The sequence below is a fragment of the Papio anubis genome, chromosome 17 (genome assembly GCF_008728515.1).
Source record: "Papio anubis isolate 15944 chromosome 17, Panubis1.0, whole genome shotgun sequence".
In the NCBI taxonomy this organism is placed as follows: Eukaryota; Metazoa; Chordata; class Mammalia; order Primates; family Cercopithecidae; genus Papio; species Papio anubis.
The window spans coordinates 50,773,595-50,792,553 of NC_044992.1; the positions used below are offsets into that span (position 1 = coordinate 50,773,595).

General features: G+C 52.8%; 2 protein-coding genes across 5 annotated transcripts; both read right to left on the minus strand.

Moving 5' to 3' along the window:
* Window positions 1-205: 205 nt before the first annotated feature.
* On the minus strand, window positions 206-4,066 carry PPY (pancreatic polypeptide). The gene is made up of 4 exons (XM_009190765.4): window positions 3,447-4,066; window positions 861-1,051; window positions 547-618; window positions 206-356 (listed from the first exon to the last, which is right to left on the minus strand). The coding sequence occupies exons 2-4, from the start codon at window positions 1,049-1,051 to the stop codon at window positions 332-334; spliced, it is 288 nt and encodes a 95-aa protein (XP_009189029.1). The 5' UTR covers window positions 3,447-4,066; the 3' UTR covers window positions 206-331.
* An 8,747-nt stretch (window positions 4,067-12,813) lies between these two features.
* On the minus strand, window positions 12,814-14,097 carry PYY (peptide YY). 4 transcript variants are annotated; one of them, XM_009190767.4, is made up of 4 exons: window positions 13,984-14,097; window positions 13,385-13,586; window positions 13,190-13,270; window positions 12,814-13,060 (listed from the first exon to the last, which is right to left on the minus strand). In XM_009190767.4, the coding sequence occupies exons 2-4, from the start codon at window positions 13,570-13,572 to the stop codon at window positions 13,036-13,038; spliced, it is 294 nt and encodes a 97-aa protein (XP_009189031.1). In that variant the 5' UTR covers window positions 13,573-13,586; window positions 13,984-14,097; the 3' UTR covers window positions 12,814-13,035. The 4 variants fall into 4 exon arrangements, with proteins under 4 accessions (XP_009189031.1, XP_003913199.1, XP_017806283.1 ...); XM_003913150.5 differs by having other exon boundaries at window positions 13,385-13,572; window positions 13,984-14,096; XM_017950794.3 differs by having other exon boundaries at window positions 12,819-13,060; window positions 13,196-13,270; window positions 13,984-14,094.
* Between the last annotated feature and the right edge of the window lie 4,862 nt (window positions 14,098-18,959).

Below are 18,959 nucleotides of genomic sequence, written 5' to 3' on the forward strand. Positions count from 1 at the left end.
ATCTGCTCAGTGGAGTCCCTGCCTTCCTCTGGCCACCACTTGTCCCTCTGTGAAACGGAGAGGATGAGCTGAGCGACTCTGATGACCCCACCAATGTTCTGGATGATCCCCTTTTTCACTGCCCTGCCCTCCTCTTTCTCTCCCATGCATTTGGCGCTTCCTGCTGCCCCCACCAGGGGTCCACAGAGACACAGGACAGGCTGTGTGTGGCTTTGACTTGCTTTATTGAGCCTGTGCGGGAGCAGGGAGCAAGCTTTGGCCAGAGCCAAGGGTGCAGGAGGGAGAGCTGGGCTGGCACTGCTCATGGAGTCATAGGAGACAGAAGATAGCATTACAAGTCCAGCGGGCTGAGCTCCCTGTGAGGACAGGGCAGAACATGGCAGTGTAGGCAGTAGGCCTCGTGCCCTCAGGAGGCCTCAGGCTGGCTCTGGGCTCCTGTTCTCCCTCTTCCACCCCCCACTACACCTTTCCAAACTCTCATTCGGTCCCACCACCCCTATTTCAGCCCCAGGGAGTTGGACAGACAGGGCAGGGAGTCAAACTCACCTAGGGGCAGCAGCATGCGGGGACCCCCACTCCGAGAAGGCCAGCGTGTCCTCTTTGTGTCTTTTCCCATACCTGGGAGGGAAGAGGCAGCAGGGGCAAGCACTGTGCCCAGGTGCCAGCCCACCCGTTTCATATCTGCCTGTAGGCACCATGTCTCCCAGGGCACATTGGCCTAGGCCTGTTCAGCACAGATGCCCTGTTTTCCCAAGAGCAGGCCTGGAAGGGGCTGGGGCTGGGGATAGGGTGTGGCCAGGAATGTGGAGTGGGCTCAGGGTCCCAGGGGCTGGATCCCCCCCCCCGACTGTGGCACACACCTAGGTCTGGTCAGCATGTTGATGTATCTACGGAGATCAGCCGCATACTGGGCCATCTGCTCTGGCGTGGCATTGTCCCCTGGGTACACTGGCTCCAGCGGGGCTCCCTGGGCACCCAGCAGTGGCTGTAGTAACAGAGCCACACAGGTGGACAGGAGCAGCAGGGAAAGGCAGAGGCGTGTGGCAGCCATCTGAGGAGCAAGCAGAGGGGAGGTGGAGAGCCCGGGCTGCAGATTTCCTGTGCCCAGGAAGCAGGGTCCATCTACCCAGCCTCTTAGCCCATCATCCATTTCTCCAAGCCTGGGGACAAGGGGGCAGAGCAAAGGGCCACTCCAAGCTGACCACTCCACCTCCTAGACACTGCTCTGAAGGCGCGGACAGCCTGTCCTGTGAGCAGCCCAGCAAGCCAGCGCCTTGCAAGTTAGAAAAGCATAGCAGAGAAAATGGGGACATGAGTCCTGGACACATGGGACTCATGACATCCAGGGCCTCATGGCTCCAAGGAGGCAGCAGCTAGTGGGAATAAGGCCATGCCAGGTCACCCACAGGGTGGGGGACACAGAATGAACTCGGGAAGCCAAGGACAGAAATCCATGACCTTGTGGGTCTGGCCCTCCAACCTGCAATAGAGACAAAGATATGGGTCCTGGAGAAGATGCTATTGCCCATGTCGTCCTGCACAGACCGGCAAAGGCACTCACACAGGGACCCCTGTCACTCACAAGGTCACAGTCACACATTCCGGTTGTCCACACACAGTCACGAGTGTGCACATATACGTGCTGTCTTCTAGCATGACAGGTCTGTCCAGATGCAGAAAGCAAGACCCAAGCAGGACCTTAGGCCTCCCAAGGCCCCTGGCCCTGCGAAGCACCAACTCCTCTCCATCCGAGGCCCCAGCCTGGGGGAGGCCCCCAGAGCCCCAGGCAGGCTCAGCCCACTTACCTGGAGTCCAGAGTAAATGGGTACTAGACCAAACAAGCACCTGCCTCAGGCTGGATGAGCCCCTGCCCTCGGCTGGGCCGCTTTATAGCCCTCAGCCCCCCAGAGTCCCCGCCTCCTGTCAGCTTCTCTCGCTCCACAGCCCTCGCCCCTCCTCCAACTGTCTCCCGATATTGTCAGTATCTGAGGCCAGAGACAGGAGGAGGACAGGGCAGTGCTGTGGGTGCCAGACCAGCAGCATAACAGACAAAACTGGACCACAGGAAAAGTCTCCTGTGGGCCCCCATCCCTGACACTCCTTCCCTTTGGGCACCAGAGCAGGCTTGGTTCAAGAAAGATGGGGTTCTGGAACTTCAGAGTGACTGAAAGGTTTTGGTTACAGGCCTTGGAACTAGCTCTCCTGCCTCCCAAGGATCAACCCAAATCATCCAACAGATTCCCTCGGAGCAGAAGATTGAAGCTGCAGCTGGAAGATTGAGGCTGCAGCTGGAGCCTCCAGGATGAAGAATGGAAACTCAGGCCATCCTCTGAAGCTTGCAACTAGAACAAGGTGGGAAGAGGGAAGGCGCCTCAGGTCCTCAGGCAAGGTGGAAAGGAGTGGGGTACCAGGCTTGGAGAAACCCATTTGGTGGGTGCATAGGATGCAGAATGAGAACTCATGTGCTTGGGTTCAGGGGAAAGGTTGAGGGGGTGCCAGTTTCCCGTAGCCATTTCCCTCCCCATCTCAGAGCCCCCATTCCAGGAAAGTGCTAAAAACCAGCATCATTTGTAAAGCCTCACATTTTCCAAAGTGCTTCCAGTTCAGTCACCTCACTAAATCCCCACAACAACCTATTTTACAGATTCAGGATCTGAAATCTGCTCAGAGATGTCAAATCGCTGGCTCCAAACCACACAGCCAGTCAGTGGGAGATTCAGGATTTGAAACAAAATGTAACGCCAAAATCTAACTCCAAACCGGACTGTTTTTTTCCTAAGTGGGGCTGTCAAAGTATTGGTAGAATTTCCCACTTTTTGGCTGAGAAACCTGAGGCTCACAGAGGTAGAGATGCTTGCTCAAGATCTCGTAGCTACCGAGGTCCCAAATTCTGGCTTAGATTCTCAATCCCACTAATCCATCCCCACCAGAAGCCCCTGAATCTCCCCTGGCCAGCACCTCTTCCCAACCCCCAGTCTCCTTCCCCAGCTTAGGCCAAGGAGTGGTAACTGGCTGTGTCTGAATGACACGGTGACACAGAGTACAGAGCTAAGGACTTATGACTGCTGATGTTCTGCTGTCCCAGATTAGTACACCAAGAAGTTGGGGGATGGGGGGACTGTTGGGGAACAGGGAACTGGAGGTGAAACTCCAGGGATCTGGCAGGGTGGGGTTAGAGTCAGAACTGGGACCAAATCCTGGCTCTGCCATTGGCTGGCTGTGTGAGCCTGGGAAAGTAATTGATTTAACCTCTCTACAGTAATTGATTTAATCTCTCTACAGAAGGAAAAGCTTCACTTTTCCTCTCTGTAAAATGAGCTCATCACACCCATCTCAAGATAGGGAGAATAAAGGAAGGCTCAGCAAACATCAGTGTTCTGCCTTAACCCTCCCAATTTTGATTTTTGTTAACAAGAAGAGCAATATTGCTTCACCAGACAACTTACATTCCGCAAGGCAAATATGAAAGTCGCTCTGTCTCAGCAAGCCCGGGCCTTTCTCTGGACTGAGGTTTTCTGCTTGCAAAACAAGGGTGTGAACTGGTGACTGGTCTCAGGCTGGCCTTGGGTTTGGCAGGGAGAGGTTGCAGCTATTGCCGCCAGAGGGCGCCAGGCTCCAACCCTAGTTAAAAGGGTCTGAGCTCCCACAGGACCGTGGCCTTGGAGGGACCTGTTCTGGCTGCTACTCATGTGGGAACCCAGCCCCACTCGACAGACAGCGGATCTAGGGATTGACTCAGATGCCAGGGCCACTTGTAGTTCTGTCCTGTCGCAGAGGTAAACCTAAGTGCCTAACAAATAACAGGTACTCCACAAATGTCAACCAAACTGTAGCTTTCATTTTTCTCCTGTGCAAACAACAGATTCCTCTTCTGGGTCCTCTCAGGGATGTGGTGACAATCCAGGAGGAAGTGGTAGTAGATGTGCTTTCTACACTGCACGGCCATGTGTGTTCATTTTCATACCGCTTTGAAAAGAACTGTCCGAGGCCAGGCGCAGTGGCCCACACCTGTAATCCCAGCACTTTGGGAGGCTGAGGTGGGCGGATCACCTGAGGTCAGGAGTTCAAGACCAGCCTGGCCAACATGGTGAAATCCCATCACTACTAAAAACACAAAAATTAGCCAGGCGTGGTGGCGCATACCTGTAATTCCAGCTACTTGGGAGGCTGAGGCAGGAGAATCACTTGAACCGGGGAGGCGGAAGTTGCAGTGAACCGAGATCACGCCACTACACTCCAGCCTGGGCAACAGAGTGAGGCTCCGTCTCAAAAAACACACAAAAAGCAAAAAGAACTACCCGAGATTGGGTAATTTATAAAAGAAAGAGGTTTAATTGACTCACAGTTCAGCATGGCTGGGGAGGCCTCAGGAAACTTACAATCATGGCAGAAGGCGTAGGGGAAGCAAGGCATCTTTCTCACAAGGCAGCAGGAAGGAGAAGTGCTGATTAAAGCGGAGAAGAGCAACTTATAAAATCATCAGCTCTCGTGACGACTCACTCACTATCACGAGAACAGCATGGGGAAAACTGCCTGCGTGATTCAATGACCTCCACCTGGTCTCTCCCTTGACACATGAGGACTATGGGGATTACAATTTAAGATGAGATTTGGTGGGGACGCAAAGTCTAACTACATCACTATGTCTAGAACACAGCAATGGTTCTCATTCATCTTCATGTGTTCCTGTCAGAGGCGTTTGAACCACAGCGACTCCATCTTGAACAGGGCTGGGTAAAATGAGGCTGCGACCTGCTGGGCTGCATTCCCAGGAGGTTAGGCATTTTTAGTCACAGGACAAGATAGGAGGCCGGCACAACATACAGGTCACAAGACCCTGCTGATAGAATGAGGTAAAGAAGTTGGTAAGAACACACAAAAACCAAGAGAGTGATCAAAGTGACCGCTGATTGCCCTCACTGATTTTTCTTTTTTTCTTTTTCAGCAGAGATGGGCTTTCACCATGTTGGTGAGGCCGGTCTCGAACTCCTGACCTCAAATGATCTGCCCCCATCAGCCTCCCAAAGTGCTGGGATTACAGGTGTGAGCCACTGCACCTGGCCTCACTGATCGTTATACACTAATTATAATACATTAGCATGCTAAGAGATGCTCCCACCAGCGCCAGACAGTTTAGAAATGCCATGGCAACATCTGAAAGTTACCATCCCTGGTCTAAAAGGAGGTGGAACCCTCAGTTCTGGGAAATCCCCACTTCTCTGGAAAACTCATGAATAATCCACCCCTTGTTTATTAGTATATGATCAAGACATAACCATAAAAATAGCCAGGCAGCAGCCATGGGGGCTGCTCTGCCTGTGGAGTAGCCATTCTTTGTTTCTTTACTTTCCTTTTATTGATTGATTGATTTTGTAGAGATGGGGGCTCACTTTTTTGACCAAGCTCAAACGATCCTCCTGCCTCAACCTCCCAAAGTGCTGGGATTACAGGCATGAGCCACTGCACCTGGCCCTTGTTTCCTTATCTAATAAACTTACTTTCACTCTACTCTGCGGAATCACCCTGAATTCTTTCTTGCGTGAGCCCCAAGAACCCTCTTTTGGGGTCTGGGTCAGGACCTCTTTTTGGTAACATTCCCATAGTGCTTGCCACAGAGCCCTGCTTAAAGAAAGCACCAATTCACCGGGCACGGTGGCTCACGCCTGTAATCCCAGCACTTTGGGAGGCCGAGGTGGGCGGATCACAAGGTCAGTAGATCAAGACCATCCTGGCTAACATGGTGAAACCCAGTCTCTACTAAAAATTTAAAAAATCAGCCGGGTGTGCTGGCACATGCCTGTAGTCCCAGCTACTCGGGAGGGCGAGACAGGAGAATCGCTTGAATCTGGGAGTCGAAGGTTGCAGTGAGCCAAGATCGCGCCACTGCACTCCAGCCTGGGCGACAGAGAGAGACTCGGTCTCAAAAAAAAAAAAAAAGAAAAGAAAAGAAAAGAAATAAAGAAAGCACCAATTCCTGGTTTGCAGACCCACCAAATGAAGATGGTAGTGGTACTTCTTCCTCTGCCCAACACCACGCCGTCTGGCACAAGGCAGATGGCCACTGGCGGTGATGGGGATGGAGTAAGTGCTATGAGACTAGGAGAGGAACACCCTAGAAACACCTGAGGTCACAGAGTGAATGAAGGCAGGTAAAGGAGCAAAGGGAATGGGGGCCCCTACATACTCGACCCCAGGGCAGCACCTTGGCCCTCACCGAGTCCTCTATCACACACATTCCCCTGCCCCGCCCCCATCCTGGCTGTCTAACCTCAATCCCTGCTGCTTTCAGTTAATCAACCAATGAGTGGTCATTTATGGCACATCTGTTCTGGGCCTCATGGGGGCAGCAGGAGGTGATGAAGAAGCAAGGGTTCTACAAAGAGGTCAAAGCTGCGTGAGAAGCTAGGGGAAGGCTTGCTTTTTTTTTTTTTTTTTCAGATGGGCTCTCACTCTGTCACTAGGGCTGGGGTGCAGTGGCAGGATCAGGATCATCGCTCACTACAGCGATGTCTCCTGGGCTCTGTCTCCTGGACTCAAGGGATCCTCCCATCTCAGCTTCCCAAGTAGCTGGGACCACAAGTGCTTGCCACCATGGCTTGCTATTTTTTTTTATTTTTTTATTTTTTTGAGAGATGGGCTCAAGTATCTACCCAGCTCAGCCTCCCAAAGTGCTGGGATTATAGCCGTGAGCCATTGCATCTGGCCAGGATGGCTTTTTTTGAAAGTGAGGACGTGAAAGTTCAGAAAGGGGAAGAAACTGGCTGTGGCCCTCCAGCAAGCTGGCAGCCATCCCTCACCTAGCCCTGTGCCTCAGAACCTTACTCACAGGTCATCTTACAAATGCCTCTTTGCTACCTTGTGAGAGAGGCAGGAATTACTCTTCGCCCTTATCGGATGAGAAAACCGAGGTCCAGTGAGGTAGCTGAGGCTGTCTAAGGTCACATGGGAGTCAGGAAGGGTCAAAACTAAACCCAGGTCCACATGGTTCCAGCCTGGCTTTATCCCTGTTTGCAGACCCCCCCAATCCCAACCCGCCACTGGCTAGAGCCTGGCCCGGCTCTTAAGCCAATGTCTTATTCCAAAATTAAATGGCAACAGCAGAGGAAGAGATAGAGTGGGGGGTAGCTGCCCCCAGATGCCAGGACCTATGCCCTGGAGAAGCCTTGGGCTGGGGATAGCTGTGACATGCACACACGTACCTTACGCCCCTTCTCTCACCCACTCTGAGCCAACTCAGGACCCAGTGGGGGCTCACTCCACTAATTTGGAGCCTGGGCTCTGCCTCCACTTCTCTCTGCCCTGGGAACGCTATCTGCCTCCAGGGCCTCCTGAAGACACACAGGGAGAGTTCAATATTTCTCCCTTCCTGTCTCCAGTGTCTGCAATAGCAAATCCTGTCATTGCCGCTCCAAATTTTTCTCAAAGAGGAAGGCTTCTTTCTTGCTGAAATAGAAACTAAACTAAGCTACATAATACAATTTGAGAACAGCCTGGCCAACATGATGAAACCCCATCTCTACAAAAAATACAAAAAATTAGCCAGGCATGGTGGTGGGTGCCTGTAATCCCAGCTACTGGGGAGGCTGAGGCAGGAGAATTGCTTGAACCTGGGAGGCAGACGTTGCAGTGAGCCGAGACAGCACCACTGCACTCCAGCCTGGGCGACAAGAGCAAGACACCATCTCAAAAAAAACAAGCCGGGCGTGGTGGCTCATGGCTGTATTCCCAGCACTTTGGGAGGCCAAGGCAGGCAGATCACGAGGTCAGGAGATTGAGACCATCCTGGCTAACACGGTGAAACCCCTTCTCTACTAAAAACACAAAAATTAGCTGGGTGTGGTGGCAGGCGCCTGGAGTCCTAGCTACTCAGGAGGCTAAGGCAGGAGAATGGCGTGAACCCGGGAGGTGGAGGTTGCAGTGAGCCGAGATTGCGCCACTGCACTCTAGCCTGGGCAACAGAGCAAGACTCCATCTCGTTTAAAAAAAAAAAAGACAGTGTTGGGGAGGTAAACAGGGAGGCCAGGGCAGTAAGGTTCCTGGAGGAAATGAGACCTGAAGTGGCCTTGAAGGCTGGAGGCAGGGGGAAATGCTATTTCACAGAAGCAGGGGTCTGTGGCAGTGGGGTTGAGCACTTTAGGGGCGCACACTGAGAAATTGCAGGAAATGCCACCGAAGGAGGAAAGGGTGTTATGAAAAGCCTGAGTTTCTGGCAGAGAGTTTAGATTTCATGTTTAGTAGAAACAGAACTGCTTCGGGATGAGATCTCTTACCTCTGTCCCTTATTCTATGGCTTCCTGCAAGCCTCTTCCTCTCCGCCTTGGGATTCCCATTGGTTCAATGAAGAGATAGGCCCAAATGATTTCTAGATGACATTCAAAGGACATCATGTTCCTAGCAGATAATGTTAGGTGCCCAAATATCCACATTCTCCTTTCATCATCAAAGACCTTCAGATGGTACATATGTAGGTTTGTTATATAACAAAAAGATAATCCGGCTGGGCACGGTGGCTCACACCTGTAATCCCAGCACTTTGGGAGGACAAAGCGGGTGGATCACCTGAGGTCAGGAGTTCAAGACCAGCCTGTCCAACATGGTGAAACCCTGTGTCTACTAAAAATACAAAATTAGCTGGGCCGTGGTGGTGCATGCCTATAATCCAACCTCTTCGGGAGGCTGAGGCAGGAGAATCGCTTGAACCAGGAGGGGGAGGTTGCAGTGAGCTGAGATCGTGCCATCGCACTCCAGCCTGGGCAACAAGAGCAAAACTCTGTCTCAAAAAAAAAAAAAAAGATAATCCATTTGTAAATTTAAAAAATTTGTAAAAACAAAGAGCTTGAGATGGGCACACAGCCACTCAGCAAAGACATAGGTTGCCTTTGCAGCTAAGTGGGGCCATGAGACTAGGCTTTAGCCAATGGGCTGAGAGTTAAAGTGGTTTTTGCCATTCCGTTTTTAGGAATGGATGTGCCTGCCTATGGCAGATTATATTTTTCAAAGATGACACAAAAATACCTCCTATCTCATGTGTGATTCTACAGTGGAGTCTGTGTCCCCTCTTCTTGAATGTGAGTGCACTTGTGACTGCTTTGACCAACAGAATATGGGATATGGTGCTATGTGACTTCTGAGGCTGGGTCACAAAAAATGGTTGTCATGAGCTAAATTGTGTTCCTCCTGAAATTCATATGTTGAAGTCCTAACTCCCAGTACTTCAGAATGTGACCTTATTTAGAAAAGGGGTCATTGCAGATATAATTAGTTAAGATGAGGTTGCCAGGCGCGGTGGCTCACGCCTGAAATCCCAGCACTTTGGGAGGCCAAGGCGGGCAGATCACAAGGTCAGGAGTTTGAGACCACCCTGGCCAACATAGTGAAAGCCCATCTCTACTAAAAATACAAAAATTAGCTGGGTGTGGTGGCGCATGCCTGTAGTCTCAGCTACTCCGGAGCCTGAGGCAGGAGAATCGCTTGAACCTGCGAGGCGGAGGTTGTGGTGAGCCTAGATCACACCACTGCACTCCGGCCTGGGCAACAGAGCGAGACTCCATCTCAAAAAAAAAAAAAAAAAAAAAAGATGAGGTCATACCATAGTGTGTGAGCCCCTAATCCTGTAGGACTGTTCTCTTTTGAAAAGGGGAAATTTGGACACAGAAACAGACATGCAAAGAGGGAAGATGAGGTGAAGAGGCACAGCTCAGACACCCATCTTCAAGACAACGAGAGGGGCCTGGAACAGATCAGAAGGAATCAACCTGCCAACGATTTCATTTCAGACTGCTAGCCACAAGAACTGTTGTTTAAACCACCCAGTCTGTGATTCTTTGGTATGGCAGCCCTAGCAAACTAAACAGCAATGCCACCTTCATCTGATTCTCTTGAAATACTCTAAGCAGGAGACTAGTTACCATGTAAGTCCAACTACCCCAAGAATATCAGGCTGGAGAGGCCACATGTAGGTACAATGGTCAACATCCCCAGCTGAACTCAACAGCCAGCACCAGCATGCGAATGAGCCTTCTCAGGCATCAGCCCGGTGAATCCTTAACTGCAACCCTGCCAACCTCTGGTAGTATCCGCATGTGAGACTCAAAGCAAGAACTGCCAGGAGGAGCACTTCCTGACCCTGACCCACAAAATCCTCAGTGATGTACAATGGTTGTTTGAAGCTGCCAAGTTTTAGGGTAACTTATTATACAACGTAGTAACCAGAGTGCCTATCTTGCCCTTCCCTCCCTTGCCACTGGCCAGAACACAGATGAGGCCATGGTGGGCTGTCTTCAGTCCTGTAAATGACATAGATGAGGGCATGGGGAAGCCACAAATGGGGAGCCTGGGCTCTTGGATGCCCTCATGGAGTACAACTGCCAACTCCCCAGATGCCACTCACATTTCATGCAAGAGAAATAAATTTCCATCTTGTTTAAGCCACTGTTAATTCCACCTGTTTTTTTTTTAAGCCAAATCAATATCCTAGTAATATGATATATGTAAAACAAACAGCTCAGTGTCTAGCACATAAATAAGTGTTTTTTGGGAAAGGTAATTATTGCTATTCTCATTATTATACTAATAATAATTATTAATAATACTATTACCCTAAACTGCTCAACACTCCTCAAAATGAACATGAGGTGGACCCATATGACTGATGGTCAATGAGACATGTCAAGCTGGACAGAAATTGTCTGTAGTCATGCCTAATTCATACCAGGTCTCTCTTCCATCCGCCTTAAACTGACTATAGCTCTCCCAGGCAGACCAATAGACAGGGGATCAAGGACACCAACACACAGACACATTCTCCCGCTCCCCACACACACAATGAACCAAAGCTCTGGGCAGCCACTGTGTGCTCCCGTCCCACCCGTCCGGTTGCAGGAGAGAAGACAGGAGGCAAAATGGGATGGAAAGTGGTCTAAGATAATGAGTGGGGGAGAGGGAGTCAAAGAAACTAACTTCATCCCCAAAAATCAGGCAAGGCTTCCGGGAGGAGGTGACCACTATACTGAGATTATCTTCCAGGCTGAAGAGAGGGAAAGGGCTCTGCAAGCAGGGAGAGTGGCCTGGGCAAAGGCGCAGAGCATCAGAATCCACATAGCTGGTGACCTCCACCTGCCTCCTCTGCCTCACCCTTTCAGCTCTACCTCCAGGGAGGCTGGAGGGCAGCACACGGGAGGGTGGGTGTCAGAGCCCTCTGGCCCCCAAGGGACCTGTGTCCAAGCAGGGACCTTCTCTGCAACTATGGCACAGTCAGCTTTAGAGTCTTCTCTCCTTCCAGAACCATTGAACTGCAAATAGTCCTTAAAAACCCTGATCCGGGCGGGGTGCAGTGGCTCACGCCTGTAATCCCAGCACTTTGGGAAGCCAAGACAGGCAGATCACGAGGTCAGGAGATCGAGACCATCCTGGCCAACATGGTGAAACCCCGTCTCTACTAAAAATACAAAAATTAGCCGGGTATGGTGGCGGGCACCTGTAGTCCCAGCTACTCAGGAGGCTGAGGCAGGAGAATCACTTGGACCCAGAAGGTGGAGTTTGCAGTGAGCCGAGATGGCACCACTGCACTCCAGCCTAGGCAACAAAAGCAAAAACTCTGTCTCAAAACAAAAAGCAGAAACAAAACAAAACAAAAAAACCCTGATCTGCTGCAAGGATGCCCCAGCCTTCCTGTTGTTTTTTCACTCTCTGGGTAACAGGCTTTGATTTCCTCCCTCATCTCCTAGCGCCTTGCTTCAGATTTGGGCAAGTCTTGCCGACCTAGAGTCCCAGGACAGAGCCCACAGCTACAGGAGGCTGTGTCCCAGGAAGGAGACATAGGCCCTTCCTTCCTGAGGCCCCAGGAGGGACACAGGATACAGAGACATAGACAGAACTCTCAGTGAACAGAGCGGAGGCCTTGAGAGCCGGGCAGCCAGAGAAGGCAGGAAGAGTGCAATTGGGCAATCAAGGCAAGCTTCTTGGAGGAAAGGGGCAGGGAAGGATGGATGTCAGGGGAGATCAGTCTGCAGGCAGAGGCTCTGGAATAGGTGCAGAGTGGTGAGGGATTCGAGTTGGATTCCAGTTTAAACATCCACAGAGCCTTTAGGCTTCAGTAGCTAGTCCAGGGGAGGGGGGGTACATGGAGGGTGTCCCTATGGCCTTGTCACTGGGAAAGAACGGTTCATGACTTATCCACTGAGTGTGAATTCAGCGATATGGGGGAGGACAGTTTCTTAGGGATAGGGAAGCCTCCACACTCCCATTGCTCCTCTACTCAGTGAAAGGGGGACGGTAGAAATGGCCTACCTCTCCAGCCAGCACACATACAGCCATCTCACCCCCACACGGCTCGTCCTCCACAGCCCCATTTTGGATCACACTTCACCTCCAGCCGCTCCAGCCCTGGGCGCTAGTAATACAGCTCCTGGGGAAGTTCCCCAGTGTGTTGGTGCCCGACTCGTCCCCCAGCCGTCTTTGGCTTCACGGGGTGGGGGAGGGACAGCCCTGACCCCATCTGCTCTCCTAGGCTGCCTAGCAGGCTCCCGTCCACGCTCCCCGCCCTTCTTCCAGAGCTCCATCCACCCCTGCCCCCACTCGACCAGAGTTCCTTCCACAGCAATTCCTGGTCTGGGCGCTGTCCAGCTCCAGGCTGGGTGGTCGAGTCTTCCCTGGGCTCCGAGCAGAGGGAACCCCGCCGCCCGCCCCAGCCTTGTCCTGGGGCGCCTCTGTCCAAGTCGGTTTTCTCTTCCCTGGCCCCCACGCCTCTACTCTCCACTTCCACTGGACGCCACCTCCACGAAGGAGAAAGGAAAGGAAATACAAAGGCACACATTCCGTTTCTGTGGAATTTGCTCTTTATTTTGGGACCAGGGAAGGACCACACACAGCCCTCCAGCCCAGGGGGCGGGGGCACGGAGATGCGGGCGGAGGGCCGCACCCGAACCCTGCCCAGACGCCGCCGTCGGGAGGCAGAATCCGGGTTTGTGGGGTAGGGAGTGCTATGCAAATGAGATGGGCGTGGTTGGCAGATCTCCCAGGAGGCCTCAGGGGTCCTCACCACAGGTCTGGGACCTCCGACCTGCGGAAGCGAAGGGGAAGGAATTGGATCTGGGGAGGCGAGCCTGGGAGACGTCGTAAGTGATGTTGCCAGGGTGGGGCCAGGCCGCGCTCTCAGAGGCAGGATGTGTGGTGACGGGAGCGCTTTTACCGCGACCTGATGGGGCGGTTCTCGCCGTCGGGGAAGAACGTTTTGGAAAGGAGCGCGTCCGGGCCGTCTCTTTTCCCATACCTGGGGGCGGGGCGGGAAGAGCGTGGTCAGATCTGGCCACGCCCCCAGGTGGAGCGGGGCCACAAAGTGAGAGCCCCAGGGGTCCCGCTCCGCCCGCTCGGCGACTACGCTCACCGCTGCCGGGTGACCAGGTTGAGGTAGTGGCGCAGGGAGGCGTAGTAGCGGCTCAACTCCTCCGGGGAGGCGTCTTCGCCAGGAGCCTCGGGTTTGATGGGGTAGGCGTCGACCAGAGCCCCCAGGCAGGCGAGCAGGGCCAGAATCACTGTGGCCAAGGCGGGCCACGGCCTGCGCACGAGCACCATCTGGGAAGGCGATACTGGGGGGTGGGTCATTCCAAGCCTCGACCCTCCACGGCGGGAGGCTGCGGCTGCCGTCGGGGCCGCGCTCTGACGCTCTTCCTGGGGCTGGTACCGGACCAAGGCTCAGCCACCGGCTTGCTGTGTATTCTCGGGCACTGCACCGTCTCCTGACTCAGTTTCCTCATCTGTGAGAGGGGCATAAGCCCTGCCTGCCTCCCCACGCCCACTTCCGCTGCTGCCCAGAGAGTTAGTTGCTGGCAACGGGACTCCCGGGCCTCCTTCCCACCTCCAATGGCCCCCTCCAATCCAGTTTCCTACCACTCACCCCCAGCTTCCACCACCCATCCTCAGTTTCCCCACAAAACACCCTGGGTTTCCTGGTAGCAGACCATGCTTGAGCCCCCAGCCACTCACAGCGATAACTTGTGAAGCAGATGAGCAGGAGGTGGAAGGCGAGGGAAGTCCCAAGGGCTGCACTGCAGCAGGTCAAGCTGAGGCCTCCTCTGCTCAGCGCTTTCCTTGTGGGGCTTATATCCCCGCCTGGAAAGGGAGGGGGAGTCCTAGGGGGAGGGGGAGCCAGCAGGGGGTGGGCCCTTCTTCCTCCCTCCTTCCACCCTCGCCAGATCACTGAGTTTATACCCAGCCAGTGTGTGATGTCTCCACCTCGCAGGAGCTGAGGGGGCAGCTGCCATGCTCAGATTCGGGGTCTCACTGGATGGGGTACCCAGCCTGAACCCCATATTCACCCCACAGCCCCCCAGTGGCAGGTCTAGTCTCCTGAGGAAGTGAAGCAGTTGGGTCTAGACTCCTGGGGCAGCCCCTAAGACCAGAGTTGAGATTCTATCTTCCCTAGCCTGTCCGTGGGTGGGAGTTGGGGGTGGGAGGGTGGACACATTCCCTCCAGTCTGTGGGATCTATGACCACTCTTTCCAAAAGACAACCCTTTTCAGCCTCTGCTCAAAGGGTTTGGAGAAGGGCTGAGGAGTGACAGGACCTCTTGGGGAAAGTCTCCTGGAGACAGGGTGACCTTGTCTGACCTTGACCTGACCTGACCTTGGCTCCTGACCTGCAGTTTATGGTGTCTTGGGGGAAGGGCCTCTCTGAACACTCCATTATGTCCTCTCTCTATTAAAGAGTTGGAAGAGAGGCAGGAGGAGGCAGAAGCCAATCCCCCCACCAGAAGCAGCTGAGTTGGCCACCTATGTATCCAGACTGGCACACACAGACCCCGGTCCAGCCATGTGTGGCATAGAGCCCCCTCCCAAGGCAGAGTGTCTCCACCCCTATGCAGGTGTCATTTGGGGCACTGGTGTCTTCTGGGCCTGAGTGATGCCAAGGCTTCCCAGGCACATGCCACTGTCCCCAGCCCATGGCAGTTTGCACTGGGCTCTAAGCCCAGATCCTTTGAAGGAAAGGACTCATGTTTATTAAGCACCTACTGTGCACCGGGTAGTGCATAATTTCAGGCATCACAAGACGATGAACTGAGTGTATCTCCATTTTCCAGATGAGCAAACTGAAGTCCTGGGAGGTGATGGAGCAGCCAAGCTCACCCACAATTCAAACAGGAAAAGGAGGGTGAGGCAGACCCCAGGAAGAGGACCTCTCAGTTGTGAGGGGCAGAAAGGCTCAGCACCTGGAGTAGCCATTGGGGTGCCAGAGGCAGGCCTGGGAACAGGGACCCGAAGACTAAGTCTGGGGCCCACCACCCACTCTGAGAGGCCAAGTAGGGGAAGGGCCTCCAGACTGCCAGCCCCCTCAAACCCACCTGCCCAGGAGGAGAAAGGGCTGTGGGGAGGTCTCCCCATAAAGTCCTTCCAGCTTCCTCTCCCTGGCCCATGGGGGCTGACAGGGCCAACTTGTCCGGGCCCTTGGTTCTGAGCCAGCCCCTCCAGCCCCAGGACAGATGGCTGTTGGCGCTATTTTTAGAGCTCTCCTGAGATGGGGAGTTCAGGGCTCTCTGTCACCCTTTTATGGGTTCAATCACCTGCATTCTCCGGAAATGGCTCCTTATCAGCCAGTCAGGCCCCGTAGGACTCCACATCCCGGGAAACACCAGGGTGCCCTGCTGAGCATGGGGGTGGAAGAGGACACCAGGACAAGGGGACATAGATCCTGCCCTTGGAGGGAGGAGAAAAATCATTCCTTTTAGGAAGCCCTCATCCAGGGGGCAAGGCACACCCCTGTCCTTTAAGAACCCCATTCTCAAAGGAGACATGGTCATGTCATAGGGGAGCCCTAGTCTGAGGGGTTCCCAGAACATAGATACAGAGAGACAGAGACAGCCTTTGTCCGGTTTGGAGGGGAGACAGCGGAAATCAAAGAATTCCATTCCTCCATGGAAAGACAAAAGACAGGTGCTCACCCTAGGATGGAGGGGGCAGTGGGGCTGGTTAGGACATCTGTGATCCCAGGGGTCAGGGCCTAGAGAAGGACCCTGCAGGCTAACAGGGGCAAGGATACCAGACAGTAGGGAGCTATTTGCTCTTCTGATCCTGCGGCACTAACCCTGGTGGTTGTAGGGGGTTTCTAGTGCACCGATCCCAGGCAGAGAGAAGAAGGAACCTGTGAGATGGCCACAGGGAATCTGACATCCCTGGAACCCTATTATGGCTTGGGGAGCGTGGAGTCCAAGGACAGATGGGAAGAAAGGACAGACACTGTAGAAGCTAGAGGGCATGGGGTGGCCTAAATTCGGGCTACAACCTCTGAAGAAGTCACTTCCTCATTTATAGCCAAAGTAAATGGGCCCCTAGGTGGTCTCAGTGTGGACCAGGAGCCAGCCGCACATCCCTGCAAACCATCTCTATCCATCATACCCCCACCCTCCAATCTCAGTCCCCAATTACAGGGCAAGCTGATTGGTTCATTAATCACCGCCTCCTCATTGAAGAGCTTATTAACTTGTTGATTAGCGGGGAAGATGTCTCAGCCCTCGATCAATGGGCTCAGCCACTCCCCATCCACACACCCACACCCATCATTGCTGCATGACTCAGTGGCCATGAGACATGTCTGGGGTGTGAGGGGGGAAACTTCAGAAACAATCGTTTTTGTAGAAGTGATCCCAGGTCCCAAGTGAGACCAGGACCTGCCTCCAGTTTGTCTTTGAAGGGTAGGGGACAGAATCAAAGGGGGAGGGGACAGAATCAAAGGGTTCCTTTGGTCCCCATTCTGAGACCACCTGGCAAGGCCACCCCAAGTCAGGGAGACCATGGACCTGGACCCCAGCCAACAATTCTCCTTGTCCAGTGGGCTCAAGGGCCACTCATCAAGATGGTGTAGCCTCTGCCATTCATCCCCAGAGGCTTAGAATTCTGTACCCCATCACCCACCTGCCTGTACCCACTCCACACACAAGGCCTCTCTTTGATCACCATGCACTGTGCAGCACTGCTCCACTGCTTTCCACCCTCAGGTATTTCCTCATGCCCAGGGTCCTGAAGACAGCAGGTTGTCATACAGCAAGTGTAATTCAGGCCAGGTGTGGTGGCTCAGCACTTTGGGAGGCCCAGGTGAGTGGATCACGAGGTCAGGAGTTCCAGACCAGCCTGGCCAACATGGTGAAACCCCATCTCTACTAAAAATACAAAAATTAGCCAGGTGTCATGGCGCGTGCCTGTAGTCCCAGCTACTCGGGAAGCTGAAGCAGAATTGCTTGAATCCGAGAGGCAGAGGTTGCAGTGAGCCAAGGTCGCGCCACTGCACTCCAGCCTGGATGACAGAGCGAGACTCTATCTCAGAAAGAAAATAAAAAGAGTAATTCAATCCTCACACAATAAGCACTTATTAAGTCCCTGCTGTGTGCCAGGCACTGATCTAGGCACTGGGATAGAGCAGTGAACAAACAGGCAAAATCCTTGCTCTCATAGAGCTCACATTCTAGCGACAGGAAATAGAAAATAAATAAGCATGGAGGCTGGGTGCGGTGGCTCACGCCTGTAATCCCAGCACTTTGGGAGGCCGAGGCAGGTGGATCATCTGAGGTTAGGAGTTCAAGACCAGCCTGGTCAACATGGTGAAACCCTGTCTCTACTAAAACTACAAAAATTAGCCAGGCACGGTGGCGGGCACCTGTAATCCAGCTACTCGGGAGACTGAGGCACAAGGATCACTTGAACCCAAGGGGCGGAGATCGCAGTGAGCCGAGATGGTGCCACTGCACTCCAGCCTTGGTGACAGAGTGAGAATCTGTCTCACATAAATGAATAAATACATAAATAAATAAGCATGAAATATGTCTGGTAAGTGCTATAGAGAAAAATGAGAGCTGGCTGTAGGGGCTCACGTCTGTAATCCCAGTGTGCTGGGAGATCAAGGTGGGAGGATCACTTGAGCCCAGGAAGGAAGTGAGGAAACAAACCATGAAGCTACCTTGGGAAGAGTGGGGCGTGGGTTTAGGAAACAGCAATGCCAAGAAGGAAGGGATTTTCACTTTTTACGGTAGGAGCTCCCCTAGGAGCCCTCCCTCTTACCTGAAGCTTCTGCAAAACAGTAACAGATACCTATGGTGTGGTGCGTGCTCAAGGCTCAGGCTTCGCTCTAGAACAGAGGTAGGCAAACTCTGTAAAGGACCAGATAGCAAATATCTTAGCCTTTGTGGTCCATACAGTTTCTATTGACACCGTTAGGTTCATCCACTGTAGCTTGAAAGCAGCCATGGAATACACCAAAAAAAAAAAAAAAAAAAAAGGGCATGGTAGTGCTTCAGTAAATCTTTACTTACAGATGTTGAAGTTTGAATTTTATGTAATTTTCATGTCATAAAATTTTTTTTAGTTTATTTTAACCGCTTACAGATTCAACCACTTTAAAAGCCATTCTTTTCATTATTATTGAACTCAAGGGATCCTCGGGCCTCAGCCACCCCAAATGCTGAGATTATAGGCATGAGTCACTGTGCCTGGCCTAAAAGGCTTTTTTTTTTTTTAATTTGAGACAGAGTCTTGCTGTGTCACCCAGACTGGAGTGCAGCAGCATAATCTCAGCTCACTGCAACCTCTGCCTCCCGGGTTCAAGAGATTCTCCTGCCTCAACCTCCTGAGTAGCTGGGATTACAGGCACATGCCACCACGCCTGGCTAATTTTTGTATTTTTAGTAGAGACGGGGTTTCACCATGTTGGCCGGGCTGGTCTCCAACTCCCAGCCTCAAGTGATCTGCCTGCCTTGGCCTCTCAAAGCGCTGGGATTATGGGTGTGAGCCACCACACCTGGCCCTTAAAAGGCATTTTAACCCATAGAATGTACAAAAACAGGCCCACAGGGCTATAGTTTGCTAACTCCTGGTCTAGAAAAGCAAGAACTCAACTACCTCTGGGTTGAGTTGTCTGTTGGTTGGATGTGTCCCTAGCCTGTTTATGCCAGGTGTATTCGTCATTGTAATCATATA

What these genes read in the sequence shown, in the direction of transcription:
- PPY (XM_009190765.4), bottom strand. Translation starts at nt 1,051, where the DNA reads ATGGCTGCCACACGCCTCTGCCTTTCCCTGCTGCTCCTGTCCACCTGT. An exon ending in AACATGCTGACCAGACCTAG is followed by an intron (nt 619 to 860) that starts GTGTGTGCCACA and finishes CTTCCCTCCCAG; the next exon opens with GTATGGGAAAAGACACAAAG. An exon ending in CCGCATGCTGCTGCCCCTAG is followed by an intron (nt 357 to 546) that starts GTGAGTTTGACT and finishes CTGTCCTCACAG; the next exon opens with GGAGCTCAGCCCGCTGGACT.
- PYY (XM_009190767.4), bottom strand. Translation starts at nt 13,572, where the DNA reads ATGGTGCTCGTGCGCAGGCCGTGGCCCGCCTTGGCCACAGTGATTCTG. An exon ending in AACCTGGTCACCCGGCAGCG is followed by an intron (nt 13,271 to 13,384) that starts GTGAGCGTAGTC and finishes CCCCGCCCCCAG; the next exon opens with GTATGGGAAAAGAGACGGCC. An exon ending in AACCGCCCCATCAGGTCGCG is followed by an intron (nt 13,061 to 13,189) that starts GTAAAAGCGCTC and finishes TCGCTTCCGCAG; the next exon opens with GTCGGAGGTCCCAGACCTGT.